The following is a 19,983-nucleotide window of genomic DNA, read 5'->3' on the forward strand; positions in this document are numbered from 1 at the left end:
GCTCGTTTCAGGATATAATAAAAATAGAATGGTTTTTAACGAGGATTGTCTCCCATTCTGCTATCTCACTTTTGCACGAAAGCCCTTAATGAGTTAATGAGTTTTAGGTAAGTAGTCGTCTAGGAGCCTGGCTGTACAACCCTTCTGCAAAAATGCTATCTATGCTGCTCTCATAGTTTTTTTTGTTTTTTTTTGTTTTTGTTTTTTGAAATTTGTTGCATCTAAAAAAAAAAAACACCCTGTGTACACAAACATTGGCAAGTGTATTGAATTTTGTGCTGAATTAATGGTCGACAAAATTGTTAAAGTGCCACTCCAGACTCGGGAAAATAGTGTTTATTTTATTTCGTCCATGAGGTGAAAGTACCTCAAGTATTCTACACGTGAAATTTGAATTTCTTTCCATTTTTGAAGATCTGCTGACCTCAACGAGTTTCTATTATGCGAGGAGCAAGTGGCGTCATGCGTTGCCCACAAATTGCAGTGATGTCATGTTCTGGAGGGAGCGCTCGTCTCCTTGCAACGAAGGGTCACGTCATGGACAAGTCACGTGACATTGATCGAAAGAGGCGCGATTATGTCGCAGTTCTCAAAAATAAAAATTAATTTCCTCTAGCTTTCGTGTCACGTAGAGCCCAAATATTTTGCAGAAATGTAAAGTGAGACAAGAAGAGTTGAGTAGCGTAACTTTGGTAGGATTCTGAAGACACGAGATTTAGTCTGTAGTGGCACTAAGTTCCTGGTTCCAAGCGGAAGGCTCTGACGATGCGGAATATTGTTGACCCTTCCTGACAACTGTAACAGTCCCTGCTGTCGTCAGCACGCCTGTTGATACGTACAGCGACGCTAGCAGACATTTGTGGCAATGTGTTGTCTTGTGCTTTTGCTGCGAAGCAGACACTTATAAATTCTTCTTAAGCCGCATTGGAATAAAGACCCTGGGGGAGAAAGTTGAGTTTTGCCGTTGACCAAGAATCGGGACTGCTCGATACTTCTGACTGATTCTATGACTCGTGGGAGTCCGTAAAATGGGTCTGGCAACTGCATTTATTGCGCCACTTCTTTAAGGCTACTTTGCTCAGATTTTGTCGCCTCGATCCTTTACAGCCTCTGTTCCTGAGGCAGCCGAGCTCCTTGAGGTCTTCTCAGGATACAAAGCGGTAAGTCAGCAAGTTACATCAATGACCTTACTCAGTAAAAGTCATTTATCTTTAGAGATAGTAGCGCAATGGGACTGCAACAACGCCTGCACAACGAAATGAAAAAAGGAGCTGATTGTGTCTTCTGGGATGTTCTGTTTTCATGGATACACATTATTAGAGCATGGAGTTTCATGCAAATTCGTGTCTTTCTCTCTGGGTATGGCTTCGTATCTGGACAACAAAAAAACACTCTTGGTCTTGGTTTGGGAGAAGGGTTTACAGTTTGGCACATGCTGTGACATATTTTGCACGAAAATGCTCGAATGATGCCAGAATTTCAGAGGGCCAGGTGTGTGAGAGCCTTCTTGGTTTTGTCACGGGAGGCTTTGGGACGCCTTTCACGAAAATCCCACCCGGAATAAAATATTTTTGTGTGTCGGTGCACGGAGGTGTTCAGCTCCCACCCCGGCTCCACCGCATCAAATAGAATCGGCAACAAAGTAGCGCGAAATGCACGGTACCCACAAAATGTTCAGGACCTTTTTTGTTACAGCTGCGCGCAAGGATTGCACCCACGCTCTGTGTCTGAGCTTCTCCTCTGTGCATGTAGGCTGGATGCATTTTGCCCCCCTTTTACCGTTGCAGAGACGGACGGCATTTGCCCCTGTAAATCTTCTGCTTCTACATTGCTTCAAACAGCCTATTTAAAGGGGCTGAGAAGCCACATGCAACCCACTAAATGTATGACTTTTTTTTTATATGTTGTAGACCATGGATTTGACGCGCAAAGTCTTAAATTCCTCATTTGAACAGTTTTTTAACTGTTGGGTTTTTAAAACTGTCATTTTTTTCGAGCCATCACCAATGGTGAGGCCGAACAGCGCTGGGAGACGTCTGCAGACCACGACCTACTACATGATAGCGACCATGTCATAATCGACAACCCCTATGAGGAGCTCGTCCGCACGATCCGCTAGGGGCGCTACTCATCGGCACGCGAGATCTGCATCACGATTGGACGATGCAAATTTGAATTCTGAACGCGCAGAAGCGGACGTACGACTACCGTAGCAGACGACAGCAACAGCTCCTATGAAAATGCGTAGAATGATGATGATAATCAAGTTTGAAAGAAGTATCTCCTGTGGGACGTGCGCACCGCTTGTACAAAAATACTAAGGTAACCTAAAGTACAGAGTATTGTAGAAATTGATGAAGCAATAACCGGGACGATGAGTAGCGCCACCGCTAGCTTCCAAACGCGGAGCTGGGAAGGGGTGCCTACGAGATAGTTGCCATGATATAGCAGCTCGTGCTGCAGACATACGGGAAGTGACATTTTATCCGTGCACTCTCGCACAAAGTACCCGAACGTCACCATAACTAAGGCCGTTCTCTGGTGACCGGCTCCCTCTTTACAACTGCTTACGTTGTCATGGAAACAGGAAATGTATGCTGTTCGTTTCTTGACTCCAAAAACGGGCGACCTTTGGAGTGCAATAGCTTCGTGACACAAGATCGCAGAAACATTGCGTTTTGATACGCATGTTTAGTAGACGTAAATCAATATTTACAATGTTACTTCTTCCAAGGTGGTTTCACAACCCCTTTAATACAAGTCGGAAGGACCAAGCACGACAGTGGGGGAGCACAGCTTTTACCCATCCACGCTGTGTCATGTGTGGTTGCCTTTGTGGTTTGCTCTTGAGCTGCGATATTTTACCTTTTGATTCCTAATAAAAATGCTCAAATTTGGTCAAATATCCGTCGGATGCAGTGCTTCCTTGCAGAGAACAAGGAAAAACGTTGCATATATTCGGTACTTTTACTACACTTCACGTGCTCAAGTTATTAGTTATCTTTGTTACAGAAAGGAAAAAGGAAACGAGACGAAGACCAAGGCGAAAATGTACCTGATTCTAAAGGTGTGTGCGTTGCTCTGCTGAATGCCATAGAACTATGACCAGGAGTTTTTCAAATATATTTTTCGAGGTGCGCAAATATCGAAACTATGCAATCATTATTTTATAGCGTCAGATTTTTAAAAAAATCTCCCAAGAATTACAGAAAACAATCACTGAAGACTCAATGGCACTGTATTATCTTTTAACAGCTGCAGAGAACCCACCAACCAAGAGACCAAAGACACCAAAAATGGCTTTCGGAGCTGAAGGATACAGGGCAAAGGTAGCCTTTGCCTTTCTTGTGGGCTCGACGCACTAAACAGAATGCTTAACCTTTCAGAAAGCAAGCGGCGACATTCGCAAAAGAGGGAAGCTGGAACCTTTTGCATATGTGCCATTGAACAGGAAGGCTTTGAACAAAAGGCGAGTACTCGTGTGTTCGTAAAATTAATCCATTGAAACTGAAAGCTTTTAGCGCATGTGTAGCGCACTCTACATTGTATGGTGTAACTCCAGCGCAGCCATTTTCACTCATTTTCGTTCCACTACAAACATGTTGGTTTACCTTGGGGACATACTGTAGTATTGCTAATACACTGACAAAACACCTTGTTGATTTGTTATACCATCTGTGAACATCTTATGTGACCGTCTTATTTTTCTGCAGGACAAAGGGCAAGCCGCAGACAGCGTTTAAGAATTTAATAAGGGCTGCCCAGAGGGGTTCCAGGGCAGGGCGGAAGAAAAACGTGAAGACCAAGCACTAGAGTAAAATATTTCAAATAAATTATATGTTCAGGCAGTGCATATTTAGTTGTAAGTTATTTTGAGAGGTGCCCTTCTGGACTAAAGCAGGCCCGCTCATTGCTTCCTCCTTTGCTCTGTGGACATCCAGTCCCCAGGTTTCTGCCACAATCAATTCAGAACGCAAAAAGTCTACACTTACGAGTAGGCAGCTGATGGTGGGACTACCAAAGGGGTGCCACCATGCATCTACAAAAATAGAAGGTGCAAGGCTGTGAAATGAACTTGGAAAACAAACAAACAAACAAACAAAGTGAATGCTCATTGATTTTTCTCAGCAAAGTACATGTCTGAGTCATAGAAGACTCTCATCCTGGGCAAACTGTTTAGGGATTTGAACCTTTCGTCTGACGTAAGTATCTGAGATACTGCTTTGGGGGTATGTCCGTAGCAAAGTGGCATTATCCTGTCAGAGTGATATTTCTGGACTTTCTGTGTCGTGGCCTTGGACAGAACAACCATACAGAAGTCCTGCTTAATGGCTCCTCTCATTCCTTTGCATGTTGCCCTATGTGCACGACCTACTAGATTATAACGACCATGTCATAGGCACCCCTTCCCAGCGCCGCATTTGGAAGCTAGCGGTGGCGCTACTCATCAGCCCGGCTATTGCTTCCTCAATCTCTAATACTTTGTAGAGGTGTGGTAGTTTAGCTCAATTGGTAGAGCCCTGGACCGGTAATCCAGAAGATGTGGCTTCGAGTCCTACAGCTGGCTAACCTTTTCAGTGACTTCCATCTTTCATCGTTAATTTCTTAGGCAATTTGAGACTGTGTATTTGTCCTTACTATGTTGTTCCAGCCCCAGAATGTCAGTTCTCTCAAAATAATCAAATTTTATGCCTTACTAGGACTTCATTTTCTAGTAAACTCAAAGAACTCGCAATTAACGCACAGGGAAACCTGATAGACTGAGGCTGCTTAAGATGAGACTAGTTCTGCGGTATGCTGTGCCTTTCCTTTCGTTGTTCATATATATTGTAAGCGTGTCTGCCTGGTCCACATTTCCCACTTTTACATGATGACCACTCTTCCCTCCTGCGCGAGTTGCCCATTCCTGCACTTACCCCCAAAATAAATAACTTGAAGCTTGCGATAAGACGTCCAGATTTATAGTGCATATATGCCAGCAATTTGACCCCAAGACCAAGCATATAATAATGGTATAGTCGTGCCTATGTCATACGATTTGAAACAGGCTATTTGTGGCTGCCCATGCGACAGCTGACGGCTCGTCTCCATAGCTACGGCCGCCGGAAGCACTGTCGTTAGGAGGCCACTTTGTCGTCTGCAAGTGAGAATTTGTCACTGACGTTTCCGGACTTTTAGCGGTGAAACTATGACTACGGTAAGGCAGAAACTCTCAAGCAGTCATTGTATAATATTTCTTTGACAATAGCTTCCATTTACGTTCGCGTACGTAGCAGGTGAGGAGTTATAACTGCGTGAAAGCAGGGCGCGTGAAGTAGCGGCTCTACCCAACGCGCTCGGTGTACCCTGTCCCTCGTGCTCTGGTCCCTGTAAACCACAAATGTCTGCTGGACGTACAAGAAAAAAAAATCCGAATATCTAAGACCGAAGGGAACGTCTAATCAATATACGTTGTGATCTCTATTGGACTTGTAGGAGTCCTTATTGGGATGTTATGCGTTCACTGGAAGCGGGCTTCCCTGCACAGCACATCAGCTCTGCAGAGGTGCTAGCTGTATTGATACTTCCGCATTCAACGTGGTAGATGTTTTTAAGCACCATAGATCAGGACATGTGCTGATCTATGCCTCTATCTTGTTGAACAACTTGCTGTCATTAAACAACAGGAAATGCTCGCTTGCTCCGACATAAGAAACTCGTTCTTTTATTATTTCCCGAACTTTCGGAACTGCGGTGGAAACTCATCAAATGGCGTCACGGATCCACTGTCGCGTGAACGCCTCATGTCACCTGTTGTTTCACTCTTTCTCTCAACACACTTGGAGGAGTGGGAGGAGATCCCTATACTTAATCGTACGCCGAAGGACATTTCTGGGACTTCATTGCGTGTTTCTTAAAACAGCAACTATAGTAGAGTCGCTGTACAAGGGCTATGTTAGGGACGTTGGGATCTTTTTCAGACATCCAAATGTTGTCTGATCGTCATTATCTTGAGAAAATATTTTCTAATAGCCTAATAGGCTATATAATATATAAATATACAGGGTGTTATTTTTTTGTTTTTTCGAAACAGATTGTTGATAAAAAACTAAGGGCTAGAGACATGCTGTTTTCACTTCTATCATCCGTGGGCCGGCGGACGTTCTTGGCCATACGTTGGTCTACCGTCAAATGACTATAATTACCCAAAAATCGTTAATTAACTTTCTTAATTATAAAAGCTACGAAGTTGTTCCATTGAGAACATCTGTTTGTTTCAGTCACCTGATATCATAGCCATTTTCAGGACAAAAATCCGTTCGGTAGATAGTCCGTAAAAAATTCGTGAAAGAACACCATTTTTTTCTTTATTTTGTTCATTGCGCATCTTCGGAGACGCGTGTTTCCTTCATCCCCAACGTGAAGGGGGGAGCACAGTGCCGCCTCATGCGTCGAAGATGAGCTTTAACTTGCGGAAACAACACAAAAACAAATGTACCCCAATCTTCAGCTCAGCAAGCCAATGCGTTACCTGTCCCGTCGTTCACTTACCACCAATAGATTTTCACGTTTCAAACTACATATTTAGCAATTTTTGTTAGGAGACTCCAGCTGACACACACACTACCGAGACGCTTGAGTGCATGCTGGAGTCGTGGGTGCACCGTAATGAACTACCAGACCTCGCAGTCATCGGGAAATATATGGATGCAGTCTTGGAATGCGTGCATGCCTGGAGAGGTAAGGATTTGGTGCTTCACACAATCCGTAATACCGTCATAATACTACAGTACGTAGTATAGGAGAGTACAGCGGTGGTACGAGAGTACTATGCAGCATATGCAGTCTATCATAATCTGGTCGCTTCATGGTACTTACCCTTCCAGAGGAGTGCGCCGACACGTTAGTTGAGCTCTCTTCTAGACTACACGAGTCCGAAAGTAATGGCCTCGACCGACTTGCAAGAACAACGGTTGAAACGATACAACGAGAGCACCGTGGGTCTTCCGCCATATGATAGTCACACACAACCGATATACTCCTTACAAAGGTAATAAAAGCTAACATGGTAAAAAGGTAGAAATTTCACAGAGCTACAAGTTGTGGCACCTAGGTTATGGGAAAGATGCCGTTTTGGTTACGTTCCAGTCATCTTTTATTGACCCACACCGTGGTATTTAGTCGTATTCAGCAATCGTTTGATGACTAGTAAAACGAAAGTTATTACATTTTGTTTCATATCCCCCCCGTGGCCCCCCACTCCTCCCTGCTCTTTTCCCTCCATCTGTCACGGTACCATTATTTTGTCAACGTCTGTGCCAGTGGCGGATCAATGGGGGGGGGATCGCCCCTACCCCGGTTACCCCTGGGGGGGTAATTGCTACCAAAGAGATCTGAGCTGTATGTTGAAACTCGTAATGCGAGTCAGTAAATGGCAACAAAAGAGGGTAATAACAAATCACAAACGATTAACGTAATCGAGCAAAGTAACGGTATTTATTTCACGCAGAGACGCGCGCAAAATGTCTGTACAAGAAGCACTCCCTGCTGCCTATCAGTTAGGTGAGGCTGTAAACTTTCCCGTTGAAGCCGGAGCAAAGAAATACTCTACTAAAAACCTTCAATTGCGTCAACAGTTGAGACTTCGGTTATAATGCATGGATGAAATGGCACCCTTGAAAGTTGCAATGACAATCATATTAAAGTTATGTACAGTGAGAGACGTACAACGTGCCTCGCAATGAAATTGTGTGTACTCACGTAACTCATGCACCTTAATTAACCCCCAAATTCCCTAGAGGGAGGGAGGGTGCCTGCTCTATGCTGCCAAGGTGCATTGAATTGCTGGAAAAACAGTTTCAACAATTTGGGAGCCCAAGCTGGGGGGGTGTCGATAGACCAGTTCAGAAAATCCCAGCGTGCTTAGTGCCGCTTTGAACTGTGGGAGTTTACTAATACGAAAGAAACGGGTGGCCTCCAAACTGTTCCGATTTCTCCCCCACCGGTCCATTGTCCACGACGTGTCAAGGTCGGCGCAAGCGAAATGTGAAGGATTATTCTTCGTTCCTCCGCTCAGCAAACGCCCAGGATGCAATGCGTGCACAAAGACCACTGGGATTTTATGAACTTGTCCGTTCTATAGCATGACCCATTTGAGTCAACGAACCAACATATCCTTGTCTTCTTTTTGTCTTTTTTTTACTTTGGCTCCATTAAGGAGCACTTCACATATTAGAGGAGGGTGCAATGTTCTCAGAATTTAAGACAACACTCGCTCCAGACTGTGTGCACAAATTGACGCTGGAGTTATCTGGTTCGGAACGTTAATTCGTGCTGTACGTCCAATCCCAAGGTGGCGGTTTATCGTGCAGTTTTAATAAAAATAATCGGGCTCGAATTATCCAGCCCGCAACAAAACTCCGGCGTTGATTCACACCGTAGATGTGATCCCCCAAACGGAGATTTGTCGTGCACTTTTAATAACGACGCCGACGTCTGGTTCACAACAAAATGCCGCGATATCGTCAGCCAACCACTACAAAGGGAACTTTTTCCGGTTCGTAGAACGTGCCTCAAAATAAGCGCTTGCATCGTCTTCTATGTATACTTATATTACAACGTGGGTGGTAATAATTTAGCTGCGCAATGCCTGCAGTCGTTCCTGCATTTTGGTGACGTCCTCGTCGTCATCTGCCAGGGCTGCGGAAGGTCCGGCTTTGTCGATGTCGACGGATGGCAGGGACTCTGTGACAGCCGTGGGGGCCTCACCCAATTGACCTGAGAATGAGCACGGTGGTTTTCGTTACCAAGCATGTATGGAACGTGCTAGGTGTTTACACCTAGTTTCGTGCTTTGTTTTTTAAAGTCGGGGCTAAAAATTGCATTTTATTTCACGAGCTGTAAAAGAGGCCAAAATCTGCCGATAATGTGTGACGGACCACACGTTTCATGGTGGCCACAAGATATCCCACTTGATTGAGTGATTGAATGGTCAATCAATCAAGTGGGATTTGTTGAGCGCCAACTATTTCACCGAAAAGATGGCGAAGAAACAAGGGAGCTGGTGAAGTTGATGCATAATGTAAGTCTAGTCTTGGGGTTTTACATTATGCAGTTTGTGTCAAATTTTTCTGAGTTTACAATAACGAATCTGCAACCTTATAGTTTCTTCCAGACTTTTTAAAGCTCTCTAAGCTAAAGTTTGCCACAGCAGTTATATTTTTTTTGACAGTGTAGGGGAAATGGGGAAGGCCACAATGAGCCATATTCCGTAAGCATTTTCCGCAGAATTTGGATAAGAGGATTAGGAAAGCCCGCAGCGCCTCACAAAGTGGCCTTACCAGCTGTCAATTCCCAGAGCACCTTGTCGACTTCCTCCTGGGCTTCCTCCTCCAGTTCCTCTTGATCATCCAGACCTTCCATTGTGTCTTCCAACATCTCATCAATTATACCTGCCTGCGTAATGGATTGCCTCTTTCATGTGGGCTAGGCCAAGGCCACATGCATGCTTGGAATTTCACAGAAAGAGGTGTTCTGCCTTGAAATTCAAACCCTATTGGACAGGACTTACCCTCATCATTTCTTTTGAAAGGTCTTGCATTGTCTTTGCCACCTCGGGAACCTTAATAAGCTGCTGCATGCTTTTCATCACTTCCGTGCTCTTCTGGAGTGAGCCAGCTAGGCGTAGAGTTGCTAGAAAGAGACACACATGTATAGGGTTGGACTTTCTTGGGTTAAGCCAGAATAATCCCCGAGTTCTAATCACATATCACGTTGTGTCACGTGTCACATGCACTATTTTAGTATGCTTGTCTGACGTAAATATTACCCGAATGTAACAATAAACAATGCAAAGCACGGTTTACCGTAGAAGATGTGGTGCTTGTCATTGTAAATCGCGAGGTATGCATGTTTGACCTATATGGGTCGTTTGCTGGACAGAACGAAAAAAAAAAAGAATCTGGTAATGCCCGAATGCATCACCACTTTACAAACAGGGATGTCACTTTTCTGTTCACATTATCACTAAATTTAATTGATTTATTTATCGCGACTAACTGGATCAATTACGCGACATAATAATAATAATTTGGGACTTTACGTCGCAAGACAACTGTGACATGACGTATTAATGTACTCATTCAGCAATGTTTGTCGGGGAAGTGTGAGAATAGACTTGTCTAACACGATTTCGGTATAGCAACTAAACGTACGCTGTTGCGATTAACGAGGGAATTAAAATGAATAAATTAATTCACATTTTCTAATTAGACAGCACCCTCACGGGTCTGCATTTCAAAAAACCTAATTATGTCTCAAAACATCAAGGCCACATCTGTGACAAAAGTTTCAACGGGACGCTTCAAGAGAGGGCTCGGCTCGGGCAAGACTTTTAGCCGGAACACCCGGGAGAACAATTCCGTACCGAGCTGATGGTTCATGCTCATCATGACGGAGTTAAGTTGGGCTTTCGACGCATGAATACGATTGACAGCTTTTCGGGCACGCACGATCTCTTTGGCCAGGACCAAACAGACATCTTTGTTGTTCTTTTTCGCTGCTTCTTTCAAAGATTTCTTGACACTTTCCTCTTGTCGCTGGATCGCTGGAAAGTGGTCATGGACGAGGTGTTAATATGTCTGCTCGGATTTGGGTTACCTTTTACCTCGTATTTGTCGATCTAACTGATATCCCTCTTTCCGCAGCTTCGAAGTCCACTCCCGTACCTGTAGAGGAACGCAGACGACAGCAACGTAAACACCACGGAAACGTCCGCAATTTCAAATTAAACGTGCAATTTCTGTCCCGTACTTGTTCTTTGGGCGAACGTTCCGGTGTCTTGCCAAACAGGCCCATATCTGGGGGTTTGTATGTCCACTTTTGGGCACAAAATTGACTTGTGACGCACACGCTATCCCTGATAACCCACTCGTACGTGCTTGGAACTTGAGCCCAGTGTTGCCAAGTCTGCTCCGACTGTCCCCTCCAAACGGACCGCGAAAAACCTTCAAAATTCGGAGAAAACCATCTGTATGTTGAATTTTTCTCGGAAAACACGCTATCACGGTAGCAGTTTATGAAGAATCGCCGTGAATTTCGGTGAATACAGCTTCATGAAAACAACCATAAGGCAACTCAGATAGTGACATGTTATTTCTCTGCATGGAAACCACAAGAATGTGTAAATAGACCACAGTAATAAATGAAGAGAGGACCTCCGGACGAGTAGCAGGATATCATCTGGAATGTCGTTTTCTTGGTCTAGCGAAATCCTTGCTGAAATGCCGGACTCCGTTGTCAGTATATAGAGCCGAGAGCGTTTCCAGTACGTTTTCCAGCAGTTATCGCCGAGTGTTTATTGTTTCTGTCGGTCTAGAATTAGTATACTCTAGTGTTTTCAATAAAATGCACCGTGCAAGGATTTTCACAGACCCCCCCTTGTTTAGCGACACCCCTCTAACTTTCTTTCCTATGCGCACGGTGCACCCCCTAATAATAGGAGACACTTTTGCTATGTCTGCTTCAGACACATGTCGGTAATGGTATAAGGTGTTATGACGTAACTGTAATAATGCCCCCCCCCCCAATTTTTTGTAACACACCCCTCTCTGTCACGGGCTCAGGACGATACTGAGTGAAGCCTGGAGCTCCGTGGCTATAATCAAGATTCGGACTCAGCAGGTCAAGCGGATTACGGTCAGTGACCGAACGATTTGACAACTGTCACTCAAAAAACGACCTCTCCCTGTTTGTAAACAAAATGACGTCATAGTCTTCGACAGCGCCACCATTTGGTTGAGTTAAACTACGCCCGAAGCTAATGACGAACAAAGTAGCGCACGAAAGCCACGGTCTTGAGGGGTCCGATGGTCTATGAAAGGGACGCGACCTTCGGTCCTACTTTTCGAGCAATAGGAGGCAGCGAACAAGTGCCCGTTCGGGGAACCCAGCCCTCCCCTTCCGATATGTTTCGGTTTCAGTCTGTGTACCAACGTCATGATGACGTTTCTCGGGTAGAGGTGTGTATATAGGTTGCCAACTCAAAATGAATAGACGACTTCCGTTTACGCTAGACAAATCTTCACCGAACACTAAAATTCCACACAGGTTACCTAGCTAAACAGTTGTTACGTCAGTCTGGTCAAAGTCAATTAGCTGTAGGGGTGGGGAGTGCGAAGGCCTGAGAAGTCTTCTTGTCGGCGGGGTGTCTTCTGACGATTTCCTTGACGTCACACCGTGGCACACAACACTCGCTCACGTCACAAAAGTAAGCTAACTTTCCGTGTAGTGGAAGAATATCTTGCGACATCCCACTCGTTACACAATCGTGAAGCTGTCGATGGCCCGGTACAAAGGACCGATAAGAAGACACGTAGCACAAAGACATGCATCTTTGCTCAGCGAAGTTTTTTTTTTAGACTAAAAAACTAATGACTTTTCCTGGTGTCCAGAGACCTCCGAGTTCGCACAAGTAAAAAACAAGAGAAGCAGTTGAGACACAGGAAAAAGGGAGACAGTTTCCTCTCTTCTTCCAGGGAAACTGGAGTTACGTGCCCCCCCCCCCCCCTTCTCCTGGGTGTGTCATGACAGCCACTTGTCACTCCGTCTCGCAGACGTCTACCTACAGACCCGTTTCGGCCGCACACAGTTTTACATGGGCCAACCATCCATTTGAGCCAACAGTTGCTAATTGTCTGCTAATTGGGCGGACCAGTTGGAGACCGAGAGACCAAATGGCACTGGAGTTCCCTATCAGAACGACCAATTGGACCCATGATGTCCAATTGAGTGTCCAGTTGGAGTGCATGAAACCAAATGGACCTTCCAATTGGTGCTCAACTAGCAACTGGACAGTCCAATTGGAACTGAACGATCCAACAGGTTTTGACATGGGACCTGTTGGGTCCCACTCGAACCAATTAGAAATTCCAACTGGACCATTCCCTTTTTTTTCGGCTGGGACATTATCGTCTCCAAGGAGAGCGAGGTCCCCTTCTTTCAGTGGTTTTGACTTCCGGTCCGGAGTTAAATGGGCTGACCGCAGCTCTAGAAGGTATGCCTTTCGCCAGCGCCGCCAGAAATGTGTGATGCTGTGACGTGTGATGCTGTGGTGAGTGGAAACTGCCTGCGTGGTTTCAATTCCCCAAGCAAAGCAAACTCTCTCTGTATATATACATACAGGGTGTCTTTTTTTATACAGATTTTTCATTTAAAAAAACTATAAGGGCTATAGACATCCTCTTTTCACTTCTATCATCTCTGGGCCGTTATTGGCCATCTGTTGCTCAGCCGTCGAATGACTAATTACCTAAAAATCGTTAATTAGCTTTTTAATTATAAAAGCTACGAAGTTGTCCCAATGAGGACATCCGTTCCTTTCGGTCACCTGACATCGTAGCCGTTTTCAGAACAAAAATCCGTTCGGTAGATCGTCCGCAAAAAATTCGTGAAGGAACACCGTTTTTTCTTTATTTTGTTCATTGGGCATCTTCGGAGACGCGTATTTCCTTCATCCCCAATGTGAGAGGGGGAAAGAGCACACTATCGCCTCTTGCGTCCTGAAAACAGATTAAAAGGAAACAGAAAATGCAACACAAGGTAGGGCAGCTCCGATAGCGTCACCCGATACATTTGTTTTTGTTTTGTTTCCGCAAGTTAAAGCTCATCGTCGACGCATGAGGCCCCTTCACCCTCTCACTTTGAGGGTGAAGGAAAGGCGCGTCCCCGAAGATACGCAATCAACAAAATAAAGGAAAAAATGGTGTTCCTTCACGATTTTTTTGCAGACGATCTACCGAACGGATTTTTGTTCTGAAAACGGCTACGATAGCAGGTGACCGAAAGGAACAGTTGTTTTCATTGGGACAACTTCGTAGCTTTTATAATTAAAAAGTTAATTATTGAAAGTTAATTAAGACATGTCTTAGGAGTTTGCTAATGCCCTCCTAAGGAGTGCCTTTAAACATATGCTATATTGCAATTGATTTCATCTCGGAAAAAGTGATATATATATATATATATTTAAAAAATATGTTCACACTAGGCTTGGACACCCTGTATAACCGCGGTCATAACAAACTAAGTTATTTCGCATGGCACACATCCCCACTTACGCATCTGGTCATCTGCCTCACGACAGTGAGATGTCGCAGTGTAATAAAGGTAATAAATAAATAAATAATGATAATTCGTGGCTTTACGTCGCGAGACAACTGCGATCACGAGCGACGCCACAGTGGTCAACCAGCGATCAACGTTACCACGTCAGCGACGTTTGAAAAGCGCGCGCGCAAGAAAAGGAAGAGAGGATCAAGAAACGCGAGGACGAGCAGGAGAGTCACGTGGGGTAGACAAATAGCCGGCAAAAAGACTCTCTGCGGCGGCTACGGCGACGAGCGCTGCGATCGCAGGCAGAAGCACGTTGTTCTGGGTTTTAGTGCGCGTTTATGCTTTTTGTTTCAGCAGAAATATCCTTGAAATAGGTAAGTTGGTTTCAACCGTACTTTTTTTGTTGTTGTCGGGGAGCGTCGTCGGGTATATTTCAGGCCGTGTAGATCAAGAATGCGATAAGGGGTCGCAAGTTGAGGTGATTCAACGAGAGAAATTGAAAGTTAAAACCGATCAAAACTCTAGGTGTTCTTGTGTTTCCCACTGCTGTATCTGAGTTCCAAGTTGCAAAATAACTCTCGCAACCTGGGTCAAAAGAACGAGACTAAAACTTTGAAGGTGACTTAGCTCTTTCATTGAATGCAATCTGCTGAAAGCACAGCATTGCAAGCTCTGTCCACTTGCAGACGGAATCTGCTACATGGAGGTGTTGGTTTCTCTAGTTTGGTTTCATGTCGCCTCGCACGTTTCAATAAGCTTTTCTCTTCCTACAAGGAAAAAGGCAGAAACAGAAACACAGGGTAGCGTTTCACATATTTGTACGAACTTACTACACTGTGTGTAGCTAGATTCGGTTGTTACCGATTTTACTTGAAAATCCTCTAATCGTGATCATGACAAATGTGTAATGATGGGATTTGCGTGAGAATTAACATTATTGGAAATAAGGGCAGGGTTATGGGTTATGAGTAATTGTAGTACAGATCCCGACAAAAGTTTACGGAACACTTACTGAGAGGTGCATGGAGTACCCTGTCACCTGTTTGCAACGACGACATCACTCCGATGGCTATATGCACCACTCCGGTGTTCCATAAACTTTTGCCAGGACCTGTAGAACAGAAGACCTCTGCTCGAAACACTCAAAAGACCTTGTCAGCCAAGGTCAGACCTTGCATTCGGATCCCATACAGTCCAAAAGCTTTCGAGGGAACTATATATCTAGAAAATATATCCCTGAATAGCTTCTCTGTGTAGACACAGTCATTACGTGCGCACTTCAATCCTGTCGCAAAAATACAAGATCGATAATGATAAAAAAGATAGAAAGCAAGCCAGCTGGTGTCAGATATCCATAACGAAAACCCGAGACTAGCAAAAAAAATAAAAATATAAAAGTGCTTGTGTGCGTCCTTATTTGTTTTATTCCCCCTAGTCTCTGTTTTTTTTTTTTTTTTTGTTATGGATACAAGATCGAGTCTTATACCCCTGTCATGCTGCAGATTGAACGACATTTGTCTTCGTATCACACGGCGAAGCAAAATGGCATTACGCACGAATGAGTTTGAGGGTGACGGAGGAAAACCTTGAGACACGGAATGGAGAAGAAGACTACACAACACAAGTTGCAGCTAGCCTGCGGCTTGTCCCTTCTCCACGTAGAGTTCGAGGAGCTCATTTGCTTCTTCCTCTCGCACCGACTGCGGACCCTCGTCAGGAGAGAGCTAGCAAAAATGACGACGATAAACAGTTAGGAGAAATTAAACACAAATGAAAATGAAAAAATGGCTAGGCAAATGGCAAATGAAAAGTTGCACACAGTTTTTCAGGGAACTACCCTCGTTCCCAATTGACCATCTTGGCTTGCGATACTTAGCCAACTGAGTGTCGTCCAAAATGCAACGATTTTATGAAATAATCTAATATTTTGCTAGTTTCGAGAGAAATAAACACAAATACAACAAATGTACCTGTATATAGCTTCATATGTTCAGCTCTGGTGTCTTCATCTTCGACAGTGGCATCATTTGTGAATGACATTCTCTTTCTTCATGTATCTCGATGCAGTACAACGAGTGACATTCGGTGTGAATGTCATTCAATCTGCAGAGTGACAGCTGTATTACTCATCTGGAACTTCACACTGATAGCCGCCTGCTTAAAGGTTTTTTTCTGCAATTAATTTTTGCAGGCGTTATTGTCGTCAGAAACAAAAGTAAGGACTTTGCCCCATGCGGGCTTGTCTTTACTCAAAAAGTGCTATTCTTTTGTGTCTGCTTCGCATTCACCTCGCCGCACACAGGTGGGGCAACACGCTGACAGAACTGAAAGTTCCATTCACTACCTCAGCTGCTATGATTGTCTGAAGGTGATGACACAAGACAAAACACCAAACAACTCAAACCAGTTTCGAATGACGGCTTCTGGCGGAGAGGATGGGTTCCCACATTCCCAGACCTTCTATAGACCTTCTACAGAATGCGAGGTAACGTAAAAAAACTGCAGGTTTCCTATTAGTCGGGTGCTCTGCAGTGAAGGTCAGTTCCGGCACTTATGAGGCGGAATTGAAGGTACAAGTTCCGTTATACCTTCTATCTACGGTAACCTGCATACATTTGTACATTCAAAAAGATTATGTCTTTATTGGTTCGTCAATTGCTCCAGTGTAGTCAGAAATTTGCTTGAATGGCTTGGAACAGTGTGTTTTTGAAGACCAGTTGCCATGATTCTGTGATTATCTGTAGAGATGTAGACAATATCATCATTGTAGCCCTTACTGAGTCCTTACTTGAGAACACTCCCCCGCGCCAGAAATGACCTTCACTGTGGATCTCCCGACTAAAGGAAAGGTGCAATTTTTGGATGTTACCTTGCATTCCGCAGATGGTCTATGTTGGGAATACATGAAAAGAAATTGCAAACCCATCCTCTGTGCCAGAATTTGTCATTTGAAATTAGGGTTGGTTACCGAAAATAATAACGTTTCCAACATGGGCGTTCTTTTCCTAGGGGAGGCTGTTCCCAATGTGCTCCATTACAGTGAGCAGTGAAAGGGGCAATGAAAGTAAACAGCAAAGTGAACGACAAGTGTTTCGTTCTTCGACAGCGTGAAACGTTCAAGAGACGATTACTGGATGAATTTTGCGAGGCGCGTTCTTTTGCTGAATCGTTCAGACTTCATGTAACGAATTAATGCACTATGAAGGCTTCGAGGAATGCATTGAGAGGAGGAATAACCACAGTCACCGTCATTCACGTACGCAGAGCACCTAGCAAACAAACGCCATGGGAGACTCTTAGTACAGGGTGTGTGCAGAAAAACATGACCCGCATTTTTACATGTAACTCGCTGTCTACTTAGCCGAGGAACTTCCGGTGGCGCACGACGGCGTATTTATGCGTGCGAAAGCTACAAAAAAATCCTGGAAAGCATACTCAGTGTAAAAAAATAAACACAGCGCGAAAACATTAGCTTCCATGCATTAGAATAGGGTGGTCATGACAGTGCATGGTAGTGCATTTCGGTCTCAGGAGAGTTATGTGCAGGCACCGCTAGGGGTACTGCCGATGAGCATCCATGCGGGACATCGTTTCGATTTATGCACCTATAGCTCCCCTAGCGGTACTTGGACACAACTCTCCTACGTTAACCGTGTTGCCCTTTCACATACACCCTGTTGTCCACCATGTTGCCCTATTCTGATGCACGGAAGCCGACGTTTTCGTTGTTCCGTTTATTTTTTAAGCTGAGTATGGCTTCCACAATTTTTCTGCAGATTTCGAACGCATAAATGCGCCATCGTGCGCCACCGGAAGTTCGTTAGTTAGGTAGGCAACAAGCTATGTGCCTAAATGCGGGTCATGTTTTTCTGCACACACCCTGTACATTGGTACACTATCGCCTTTGCGTACGTAAGAGATAGCGTTGGTGGTTCGGCGCACTGCGCGAAGCTCTCGTTCTGTTATGAGCGAGCGCAGAACCATCAGCGCACCCTTACGTACGCAAAGGCGATAGCGTGCGATGTACTAAAACTCTGTTACAATTTGGTACCGTCAAAAGGACGTGTTATTCCTGTCCACTGTATCACGACCTACTAGATTATACGACCATGTCATAATCAGCAACCCCTATGAGGAGCCCGTCCGCACGATCCGCTAGGGGCGCTACTCATCGGCACGCGATATCTGTAGCACGATTGGACCATTGGACTATGGAAATTTGAATTTTGAACGCGCAGAAGCGTACGTACGACAACCGTAGCAGACGACAGCGATAGCTCCTATGAAAACGCGTAGAATGATGATGATAATCAACCTCAGAATGAAACATCTGTGGAATATCCACCGCTTGTACAGAAATACTCAGATTAGCTGAAGTACAAAGTATCGCAGAACGAGAGGATAGAGAGGTAGCAAGCGAGCTGGTGGTATAGATCCATAACTTAAAAACCCGAGACTAGGGGACAAAAAACGACAAACACAAACAAGGTCTCAAGAGGTCTCATTGAGACCTTGTTTGTGTTTGTCGTTTTTTGTCCCCTAGTCTCGGGTTTTTAAGTTATGTATCGCATAAGTTGAGGAAGCAAAAACTGGGACGGTGAGTAGCGCCACCGCTACCTTCCAAAAATGCGGCGCTGGGAAGAGGTGCCACGACATGGTCGTTATAATCTAGTAGGTCGTGCACTGTATATCGTTTTACCTCTCACAGAATGTTCATTTTGTGTTACCATGTTTGTACCAAAGACCACCATGCAGGGAGAACGCACCGAACGTAAAGCATGTAATGCGAATTGCCCGTGCCGATCCACACTGTTGACGGTTTCCTCTAAACGCCGCGTGGTGTCGGTATGATAGGTACACCCCTCGTCGCGTTTTCTGCCACAGCGGTGAAACACTGAATCACTGAACTAGCCGACCCCGCGTTCACTTGCGGAGAATTTGCTGAGAATGGGTCGCTGAGCTGCACCCGTATTTTGCCGTTCAAATCACCGATGAATGAAACAGTGCAAGCAACGACCAGAAAACTAAACCAAACAACTTTTGTTCTGTGCGACAATGCAGCTCTGCGCGCTGAAGGGACAGCAGTTTTTCTTTCCGAGTTTTCGTCTTTCCACACATGGAATGCTACCTACTTTGACGTATCGGTATCGTCGGAGGAGATGAATTGAGGGACCCCCACCCAAGGGTTGCATCTTCTTGAAACTCAACGTCGTATCAATGTCACGTGCGGAATGTGGTTTGTTTCTGGGACTTAGTATAGAGACACCGCGTGTACTCCGAGAGAAACCCGTGCACCTCACCGTGTATTCACACGAGCGACATTTCCCCAGAAGCGGAAGATGCGAAAACCGCCATAGCTTTCTGCTGTCACGTGAGCACGGGCGCTCAACGTCTGCAGCAGAACTTGTAAGTGATGGTGCCTGGGCCCGTAAGTTGTGCAGGGAATCCATGTGCTTTATCAATCCACCAATCCCATCAGCCGAGCTCTTGCCGTGACCCGTGGTGGAAAATATCCATTCCGTCACGTGCGATCTTTTCTGGAACTCGTACCGCTGATACCGGTTCTTGAAATGACTGGCGGCCCCGTCTGGCACAAATATGGCTCCGGCAAACACACCAGCATTTTCGTCCGTCCAGTCCTCAATGGAGTTCAGCGCCCATGCATGGGCGGTGTCGTCTGCAATCAATGCGTTTAAAAGTAGTTCGCCAGAAGATGTATAGGATGACTCAAGCCACATCACATTTCAAAAATAGTACTGCTCTCGCCCTAAAAACGAAGGGCAGGATGAACTAGTCCTAGGCAGGCAGTCCCACGGAACTGCCAATGCAAAACATCCCTCAGAAGCCTTCATTGGGATCGCAATTAGGATTGTTACTAGTCTTCCGCCTCGATGC

General features: G+C 45.0%; 3 protein-coding genes and 1 long non-coding RNA gene across 5 annotated transcripts in view; 2 read left to right on the plus strand and 2 right to left on the minus strand.

Moving 5' to 3' along the window:
• The window catches only part of LOC135377288 (RRP12-like protein), a 30,097-nt gene extending 26,246 nt beyond the window's left edge, over nt 1–3,851 (plus strand). Inside the window, exons 28-32 of the mRNA XM_064609607.1 lie at nt 1,108–1,160; nt 3,013–3,067; nt 3,256–3,329; nt 3,387–3,469; nt 3,714–3,851. Of these exons, the coding sequence (XP_064465677.1) occupies nt 1,108–1,160; nt 3,013–3,067; nt 3,256–3,329; nt 3,387–3,469; nt 3,714–3,813 (365 nt within the window). The 3' untranslated portion in view covers nt 3,814–3,851. The remainder of the gene's footprint in view (nt 1–1,107; nt 1,161–3,012; nt 3,068–3,255; nt 3,330–3,386; nt 3,470–3,713) is intronic.
• Nucleotides 3,852–7,454: 3,603 nt separating this feature from the next.
• Nucleotides 7,455–10,945, minus strand: LOC135377289 (charged multivesicular body protein 3-like). Its single transcript, XM_064609608.1, has 6 exons — nt 10,792–10,945; nt 10,646–10,706; nt 10,406–10,585; nt 9,551–9,672; nt 9,321–9,435; nt 7,455–8,757 (listed from the first exon to the last, which is right to left on the minus strand). Exons 1-6 carry the CDS (start codon nt 10,834–10,836, stop codon nt 8,615–8,617), a joined length of 666 nt encoding a protein of 221 aa, XP_064465678.1. The 5' UTR covers nt 10,837–10,945; the 3' UTR covers nt 7,455–8,614.
• Nucleotides 10,946–14,357: 3,412 nt separating this feature from the next.
• LOC135377290 (glycerol-3-phosphate acyltransferase 1, mitochondrial-like) overlaps nt 14,358–19,983 on the plus strand; it is a 64,851-nt gene continuing 59,225 nt past the window's right edge. Inside the window, exon 1 of the mRNA XM_064609610.1 lies at nt 14,358–14,462. The gene's annotated coding sequence lies outside the window, so the exon portion shown is untranslated. The remainder of the gene's footprint in view (nt 14,463–19,983) is intronic.
• LOC135377292 (uncharacterized) lies at nt 14,708–17,410 on the minus strand. Of its 2 annotated transcripts, none has more exons than XR_010418107.1 (3): nt 17,335–17,410; nt 16,059–16,191; nt 14,708–15,812 (listed from the first exon to the last, which is right to left on the minus strand). It is a non-coding gene; the product is annotated as an uncharacterized LOC135377292 (long non-coding RNA). The 2 variants fall into 2 exon arrangements; XR_010418106.1 differs by having other exon boundaries at nt 17,057–17,403.

The sequence above is a fragment of the Ornithodoros turicata genome, chromosome 1, assembly GCF_037126465.1.
Source record: "Ornithodoros turicata isolate Travis chromosome 1, ASM3712646v1, whole genome shotgun sequence".
Lineage (NCBI taxonomy): Eukaryota > Metazoa > Arthropoda > Arachnida > Ixodida > Argasidae > Ornithodoros > Ornithodoros turicata.

Excerpts from the sequence above, each read along its gene's own strand:
- LOC135377289 (XM_064609608.1), bottom strand. The coding sequence starts at position 10,836 with ATGGGCCTGTTTGGCAAGACACCGGAACGTTCGCCCAAAGAACAA. Across the intron at positions 9,436-9,550 it reads TTTCAAAAGAAATGATGAGG|GCAGGTATAATTGATGAGAT; the intron begins GTAAGTCCTGTC and ends TCCATTACGCAG. Across the intron at positions 8,758-9,320 it reads GCTCTGGGAATTGACAGCTG|GTCAATTGGGTGAGGCCCCC; the intron begins GTAAGGCCACTT and ends GCTCATTCTCAG.